Source organism: Adiantum capillus-veneris, chromosome 10, assembly GCF_014529385.1.
Source record: "Adiantum capillus-veneris isolate H3 chromosome 10, ASM1452938v2, whole genome shotgun sequence".
NCBI lineage: Eukaryota > Viridiplantae > Streptophyta > Polypodiopsida > Polypodiales > Pteridaceae > Adiantum > Adiantum capillus-veneris.
In genome coordinates this window covers 121,245,321-121,254,363 of record NC_140940.1, presented here as the reverse complement: position 1 = coordinate 121,254,363, position 9,043 = coordinate 121,245,321, and the positions used below count along the sequence as shown (strand labels likewise).

Genomic DNA, 9,043 nt, shown 5'->3' with positions numbered 1-9,043 from the left:
ATCTTCAAACAAGGGATGAGTCCTTGGATCCAATACATTCTTGGACCCTTGTTTAATTACCTTCTTTGAAATTTGTTTGTCCTAACAACATTGAAAACAATCTTCAAACACAACGCATTCTTTTAATTTCCTTTTTTCAAAGTTCTTTCAGACCTCTTCTCCTTTGCATACTTCTTTTGCCAACCTTTGGCTGCTTGAATTTCCTCAAGAATGGCCTTGGGGTAGATAAGGCTTCTCTGAAACCGGCCTGTCCTATGGCTTGTAGGCCCTCACTCTTTACATATGTGCTCCAGCTTTACTTTGTCATATCTCAGCTATGTGTAATCTGCTATCATCTCAAAATCATAGAACAAAATATAGAAATCTTTATACATGAGAGATTCTCACCCTCATGCTATGTGCAACAATACTATTGTTCTAGAAAAGAAATCCCTCACACCTTTGCTTAAAGATATTATGTTTCCTTGTGTAAAAGGCTGATTGTAACTTTTAGTCTGATTGTCACCTACTCAAAGTTTGGTTCTGTCCAATATCTCAAGCTTGCCTAAAAAAAGGTAAAAGCCAGCAATGTTCAAGCAATAGCTTTATGGAGAGATTTACAAGGGTTCAAACTGGAAATCATATTTAAAGTTTAAAACCTTGCATAATTTCAGCCACAAATAGCCATTCTATGCACAGATGGCTATGCAGTTTGGTATAGTGATCACGTATCAACACACATAAAGAGGTGCAATCATTTTTAGTGCTGTCTACTGAAAGCAATCCAAGATGTTAGGTTCATTCTTTTCATTTTGCACATAGAAGGTTGCATGCTCTCCTCTTGACAATCCTGTCGTACTAACCATTCAAAAATGTGTGAAGGATAAAGAGCTATCAGTGTCTTTTCTACTGTACCTCTTAAGAGTCGGGATAATAAGTCTTTTCAATCAAAGATATATTTCAAATCTTACCCTTCCATTGTTCAAGGATAATGGCTCCCCTCTGTAAATGATTGCAATACATTTGAATGCCTTAATGTACACACAAATACAATTCTCAGGATTGACTGCATAGTTTATTTTCATTGATCTCTTTCTGTTCACAAAATTAGCTGATCATCAGGTGAAAGCATCGGCACATGGGCACTTTTCAACACAATTCAAATCTGGTTCTTATTGCAGTTTTGGCCAACATTGTCATCCTGTTGATAACGGTACTGCTTCACTGATAAGAACCTTGCTTCCTTCCATGTCCCTTCTCAGGGCTTCAATGACTTGTGCATCCTCTTGCTTGCCTGCGGCCGCATAGATATCCGCCATAAGCACATAAGGTACAGCATCGTGCTTATCTATTTGTTTTGCTTGTTCGAATGCCCACTTCCCAACATTAACATCTCCCCATTTCCTACAGGCACTCAACAGGGCAGCCCAAAGTGTGGAATTCTTAGAGGACGGCAATTCTTGGATCCACTTTACTGCCTTGTCGAGTTGTCCCGCCCGCCCGAAAAGATCGATCATGCAAGTGCAGTGCTCTATATCTGGCTCTATGCCAAACTTTCTCCTCATACTCTCAAAGTGCATGTAGCCTTCATCTACAAGGCCCAAGTGACTACAAGCATTAAGCACGCTGGAAAATGTCACTGCATCTGGAGAGAGACCTTCATTTTGGAGCCGTTCGAAACAGCTAAGAACTTGCTCACCTTGGGGCTGTTGAGCATATCCTGTCATTAGCGCATTCCAGACTACAACACTCTGAATAGGGAGCTTGTCGATTGTTTCCTGTGCTTTCACAAGCGAGCCGCATTTCGCATACATATCTACCAAAGCAGTGCCAAGTACTACACTATTGGCCAGCAGTCCCTGCTTTGCAATCTCATCATGGATCTTTTCCCCCTTGTCCACAGCTCCCATGCTGCCGCAGGCTTTCAAGAGAGAAGAAAAAGTTACTGCGGTTGGAGAGAATCCCGCCTGGCGCATCTTTTCAAAGCACTTGAATGCATCTTCACCTTGCTCATGTTGGACATACCCTGCAATGAGGGCATTATAGCAGACTTCGTCGGGGAAAGGAAGTTCCTCAAGCACTTTCTGCGCCTTTGTAAGAACGCCACACTTGGCATACATATCCACCAGAGCAGACCCGAGCAAAGAGTTATTTTGAAGCAACCCCCCTTTAGCTATCATGTTGTCAATTTCTTCCCCTTTTTTCAATGCTCCTACACTGCCACAGGCTTTTAAGATGCACGCATAGGTCACTGCATCAGGGAGGACGCCTTCATCCTGCATCTGTTCAAAACACTTCAATGCTTGGTTGCCTTCGCCCTTCTGCGCATACCCTGCTATGAGTGAGCTCCACGAGACAACATCCCGACGTGAAAGCTCTTGAAGAACTTCTCGTGCTTTCTGGAGAGCGCCGCACTTCACATACATCTCGACTAAAGCACTACCAAGCACAACATCGTTCCAGAGCAACGCCTGTTGAATGATCTCTTTATGTATGCATTCCCCATGTTGAATATCTCCGAGAATGCCACAGGATTTCAAGACACCAGAAAATGTTATGGCAGTTGGAGAGAGCCCCTCATCGCGCATTGCTGCAAAGCATCGCAATGCTTGCTCAGCTTCACCCAGCTTCGCATATCCTGTTATCACAGCATTATAGGCGACCACATCACGTATAGGCAATTCTTCAAGCACCTGCTGTGCTTTTGCAGCATCTCCACATTTGGCATACATATCTACCAAAGAAGTGCCAAGAACAACATCATTTTGCAGCAGCCCTTGCCTCACAATCTCATCATGAATCTTTACACCTCTATCAAGTGCTTTTAAGCCGGCACAAGCTTTCAAGATGCAAGCATAGGTCACACCATCTGGCGAAAGGCCCAAGCTTTGCATCGTATCGACGCAGTCCAAAGCCCGCTGACTCTGCCTCTGCCTTGCATATCCAGCAATTAGCGCAGTCCATGAGACTAGATTTCTGCTCCTATGCAATTCCAGCAACTCTTTGCCTGTCGAAGGGTCTCCGCATTTCGCATACATGATAGCCACAGCATCTGCACATCTCTCTAGCAGCTGTTTCTGCACAATCTCCTCATGTAGCTTTGTGCCCTTCTCAAGATTTCTGCTCCTACAACAATCCCTTAGCAAGGCGAGATAGGCATAAACATCAGTGCCAGCATCACTAGGCTGGGAATTCTTGTAATGCAGCGAGTAGTCTCTCGGATCAAAGAGCCCACGGCACTTGAGCTCTTCAATGACCCAGGGAGCGTTGTGGCAGCCATCGATACGAAGGGCTTTCTTGGTGATCTTATGCTTGAAGTCAGGGTAACCAGGGTCTACCTTGTTGCTGCGTTTGTCCCACCATTGAGTAGGATCCCTGAAGAAGTCTTTCCAGAGCAGGTCGATATTTCTGTCTAGCTTCTTGCTGCTGTTAGAGCCCGTGTCCCCTTCTTCTGCCATGTCCGGCAACCCAAGAGTCCACAAGTGATGACCTGTAGAGGCCATTGTTCATGCACGCAGCCACCCTGCAAATAGAAGTGAAAGGAGGGGGAAGGTGCAGGGAGCCCCCCTGCAAGATGGAGGTCTATCCTAAAAGACCCTTTTTATTTAATCTTGAATTTTTGAATTGCCTGCTTACACACCAGCAGCCCAAGTTTTGGGGGGGGGGGGGGGGGGGGGGGGGGTTGTTTACACTGCCCACCCCACGCTCACTTTTTGGAGCATGAAACCAAGAGTGCCAATGGTGAAGTTGTTCAAATTGTTGAGCGACCACGCACACCCATGCTGTTGATTCACACCCCAAAGCACTTAAAGATGTTCCGACCTATCCACCGTGCTAGAGGCATGCTTTCTCTCTCTCTAGCCAATCACTTTGCAGCTTCCTATTCAACTTTTGCAATCGTGTCGCTTGGCCTTAGGCCTCGTTCAAATGCTCAGGACACGCATGTCAATCAAAACTAGTCATGCTTGGTTGGCAATGTCATAGCAATATTGATTTTCAAGGTAAAATGGGATAGGGAAAATTACCAAAACACCCCTAAAATTTGTGAAAAATCCCAAAATACCCCTCCAATTTCACTAATTCTTAAAATACCCTTGCACTACTTTTGAATGGATTAGCTCCAATTTTTGCATAGTTTCTTCTTTTCTATAGTAAAAATCTATCTTTAGTTACCTAATTTCCCATCAACCTCACAAATACAACATTTTTGCTACAAATCACAGACCATTTCATCTCAAGACCCCAAAAATACCATCTGTAAAATCCTAGTTCTATCATCTTCTATTGAGAGAGAACCAATCTTCCTATGAAGAATTGGAACAAAAAATGTCTTTGTACATATTTGCAAGACTAATAAGGGGTATATGCAAATTTTGAAAGAAATCAAAGGCATTTTGGAAATTTTTGGCAAGAATATGAGGGATTTGGGTATTTCTGAAAATTGAGGAGTATGTTGCAAATTTCCACAAATTTCAGGGCTGTTTTGGTAATTTTTTCAATAGGATATTTGGTCTCCCCAATCTCGAAAAAATAAAAGCTTTTCAAAACATCTTAAGTGCATGAGCCAAGGGTGAGGTTAGGAAATGAAAAGAGCCATGAAAGTGAAAAATCAAAAGACTTTATGTGTCGATATAAAGAAGAGATAGTCCAGTGCACTTTAGCGTTTTCTTCTCTTTACACTTTAGCATTTTCTTCTGTTTAGGCCCATCCAATTTCAAAATAGCGACTTATCAGATGGAATCTCACCAGATGCTTGTGTGGTTTGAGGGAGAAAAGGGAGGGACACGACACGTGGGGAAGGGAGAAAAAGGATGCGCAAAGGCGAAGCCAGACAAGCATATTTTCTTTTTGTGTTGTTGCTAGATCGAACGAAGAAGGATATTCAGAGAAGGTCGTGATTGATGTTGCACAGGTGGGAGCTGTGTCGCAGAAGGTGGAGTGAGAGAGAGCTATGATTTGGGGCTGATCGTCGAGACGAAAGTTTGTCATGTGTGTTGGGTGCCCTTCCTGGCTTCCGTGAAAGAGAGAGACATGTGAGGACCTTGGTCCCTACTTGTGCTGAAATGCTAGCAGCCAAACCAACCCTCTCATTCTCAGTGTCAATGGTGACTCAGATGCGCTGCTGATGGAGGTGTCCGCAGAGAACTCGAGCTGGGAAGGGAAGGAGACGATGGCTCGATTCAAGCCCACTATGCTGGCAATAGCATTGAAGAGACCCATGCTAAGGTTGCTGCAACCGAAGGCTATTTCATGAAAGCTATGCAGGAGAGTGTCAGTAACGAGGTTACCGGAGGTGGTAGACATGTTCACATACCTAACTTTACGCCTGCAGAGGGGGTCGCTGTGGTCGTCGAAGTTGGGGGTGCGATGGTGGAGGTTCTAGAGAGTGGAGGAATGCTGAGTGCCCTTCGTGGCTTGCATGCCGTAGTGGGAGGAGGGGAACACAGAGGAAGAGAACGCACGAGATGAAACAAGGAGGGTTCGGTGGGAAGGGGTTCTGCAGTGGACAGAGAGGGCGACGTCGTACAGAGAGTGATGGTGGGTGCAGGCCTGTGTGCAACAACGATGGTGACGCAGAGGAACTCTCAAGAGTTGCGATGGTGATGGGAAGACATCTTTTGCTTTGCAATTAACAGATTCCCTATGAAATCTCAGCAACTAATTAATGGGCGCTTTGAAAGTGCACTGAGTAGGTAATTAGCCATTAGGATAGTAGGATTTACAATTATTTTTTAATAAGAATATGTTAAGATAAGCATTAAATATTAGACGATATTTATTGTAGTAAAATCATATAGTCATTTATGTGTAAAGCATGAATGCTATCTATCTACCAAGATAGAGCACTAGCTTGCGAGCAACGTGTTTGCTTGAGTAAGTTCACAATTCAAAAATATTACCCTTAAGAAACTATAAACAAAAGCAAAACACTACTTAAAGTTTTCGTGCTATAAAATGTTTTACAAAGTTATGAAAAAATTAGATAGTGCACAAATTAAGTGAGTGCCATACAGAACCATGGTGGAGAGTCAGCACAATGTCTCTCCAAAATTTATAAGAAATGGAAGCCATGCTTTGCCCCATACTCCAGTAGGTCATACCCATTTTGGAAATTCTCTTCTGGTGAGAATCTTCAAAAGATGCCTTTGGCGTGAAAAAGAAAAATGGAAGGGTGCTGACCGTCGAGGCAAAAAGGGGACAGAGGTGCAGGCAGCTAGGGCCAGGTAGCAGCACTTGGTGAAGAGACGATAGGGCAGGGACTCGCACAGTCAGCAAGCAACTCGACGACATAGCAGCGACTGCATGCAAGTCAACGAGGCAAGGACAGGGCATAGTCGAGCTTTTTTTAATAAGAGAAAAGATAAACAAAATTCATGCAGTGCATGCGCTTGCTTGACTGGTTTAGCTTATCACCGGGCAAGGTAAAACTTGCGGTGATCGCAGTTCAAATCCCAACCCTACCATTCCATTTTGAGGCCTGAATCTCAAGGCAAGTCATTGGCTCAACAGAATCTACGATGATTCTGGCTAATAAAAGTGAAACCCTGCCAATAGTTTGTATTACATAGTTGTGCGAAAAAAACCTAAATTCTAGTATGTTTAATATCACACACTTTGTTTTGTTCAATGTGCTATTGATCTACCTTTCACTCAAATTGAATGTCTTATATAAGTTGTACATTGAAGACGTTTCTCTATTTCCTTTCTCCTTTTTGTTTTTCAGATGAAGCATGCCGTCTTTTTGGTGGCTGGTTTTCCTTAGCATAAGAAAGACTGTTAAATCCCCATATCAAGTCAAAATTGAACATCTATCTTGCTACTCTTATGTTTCCCCCTTTATTATCCTTCTTCGTTACCCAATATTGATGCATCTGCATGGTCGGAGGAACTATGGAAAAAATCATAGCACAAGCTAAACTTGTCATGCTATAGAAGTTTTCTAAAAATAATGACAAAGTATATAGTGTGTAGACTATGTGAGTGCCATATAGAAATATGGTGGAGAATTGGCACAATGTCTCTCCAAGTTGAGGAAATTGGGAAAAAATGAACTTCTACTTGTCCAAATTCAAAAAGGGAAGAGAATTGGGATCAACTAGAAGCAGGGAACCAACAAAACCAAAAATCATGACCAGATGCTTCCCAACATGGATCGTGATCCATGTACCAGGTAGACATCTGACAAGGAAATTTAACCAATGCACTCCTGATTACTAAGGGAACAACTTTTCCAAAAGGAACCATAGCCAAAAGTGAAAAACCTGATCAAAATACCAAAAAAAAGAGTTGTTTGCAAAAAACTGCAAGGTAGACACAAAATTTTGCTTTTGACTTGGAAAAAGTCGATCAAATCCAAAAAGATTTGGAGAATAGCATCACCAGACCTTTTATCACAAACTCACAAAGTATCAGTCCAAAATCTTGCCAAACATGGATCACGATCCATGTACCTTTTTGGAATTTTAAGCTGATATTGGGCAAGTAGAAAAGTGATAACATTTGAAGTACTTTCTCCCAAAGAACCCTTATCAAAAAAGTTCAAAAAGAGGGCCAAAGGGGCAAAAATCAAATCAAGGGAAAAACCACTGGAACAGACCCTAAAACTCACTTTAAAACTCCAAAACATTCAAAAACCATATAGCCAACATCAGTAGGCCAATGACTAGCTATGAGTCAAGTTTCAGTCCATTCTGGCACTAAGGTACATGGATCGTGATCCATGTTCCTCTGACACATTTTGATAGAAAAGTTGCACCATAGCTGGAGGGAATCACAGAGAGTCTAGTAGTCCTTTCAAAATTGATTTTGGATACAAAAAACCATACCAAAAGCCCAAAACTGGCAGGAACTCTGGCAAAGTGACAGAATTGAGATGACTTCCAATCCAGAGGTTCATTTCTAAAATTTTTGATATTATAAGACCTCCTAATCATGCTGAACTTGATGGTATCAAGAAAAAGTCCATTTGGCTTCCCAACATGGATCGCGATCCATGTTCCTCTGAGTCAGAACAAAAGCAGAATTTCACTACACAAAGAGCTAGTCCACAGGACCCTGGTGGCTCTTTCAAAATTGAAATTGGACCTAGATTGTTGATGTTGTGTGAGGAATTGTGTGCTATTGAAAAACCTAGCTAAATTTTGTCGATTAAAAAGCAGAACTAACAGGAACAGTTGTAAGCTCACAGCTATTAAGCATTTTTTGACAGATTGCAGGTATCGGAGGATACTACCCAATAAGTAATATCAAACAAGAAATTCAAACTAACTAATGAGGTAACCTGGTTTGGATTCTGCAATACCAATTCTTCATGAATTTGCGATCAAGAAGATTGTACCAGAACAGGAATCTCAACATCTTTGACCAAGGGAGCAATCACTCAACTAAAGAAAGCGTGAATCAAAGACCACTGCCACCTTTAGAACCCATTTTAGAGGAGAGCTTCTCTGACACTTTGTCAGAAAGATCATACAGCCTCATGACTGAGGATTCTAACAAGTTGAACCCTAAGGGAACAGCTTCCATGGAGACAAGTCCTTCTCAACCTACATCTGATGTAAAACTGTTGTATTTGAAATTTCAATTTGAAAATGTGCTTAAGGCCAAAATCTATAAGGATGGAACGGACCACTACTGTGTTAAGTTGGAAAATAAGCCGAGTGAGTTCAGGGACTTGTAGATGTTGATTATGACAGGGATAGATATTTTGACAGAGAGGAAAAAATGTACCTAGTGGTTCATAACCCCTTTATTATGGATAAATGGGGGATGACTGGCACCAAGGACAAGGTAGATCAAGACTTGGAAGATGAGCCACCCAAGATGGATAAGCAAAATGCGGTGCTTAGAGGCACCAATGAGACAGAGCGTCTTAATATAGACAACACATATGTGGGGCTATATAAGTTTAATAATGGAGAAAAAACACTGTATTATAGATGTGACGAGCCCCGCATCAAGGAACTGACTGGCCGTAAAAAACTATATATTTTTACGTACACGGAAGGGATAAGTATTCAGGTGGTCATAATAGACAAGTATGGCCAAAAGAACTCTCTTATGG

At 42.2% G+C, this 9,043-nt stretch overlaps 1 protein-coding gene across 1 annotated transcript; it reads right to left on the bottom strand.

Annotated features, from left to right (window-relative positions):
• Positions 1-545: 545 nt before the first annotated feature.
• On the bottom strand, positions 546-3,570 carry LOC147449556 (pentatricopeptide repeat-containing protein At2g13600-like). The gene has a single exon (XM_086521980.1). It carries the CDS (start codon positions 3,480-3,482, stop codon positions 1,176-1,178), a length of 2,307 nt encoding a protein of 768 aa, XP_086378106.1. The 5' UTR covers positions 3,483-3,570; the 3' UTR covers positions 546-1,175.
• Between the last annotated feature and the right edge of the window lie 5,473 nt (positions 3,571-9,043).

Bases quoted from the DNA above. Each gene is read 5' to 3' on its own strand.
- LOC147449556 (XM_086521980.1), bottom strand. From the start codon at position 3,482: ATGGCCTCTACAGGTCATCACTTGTGGACTCTTGGGTTGCCGGACATG.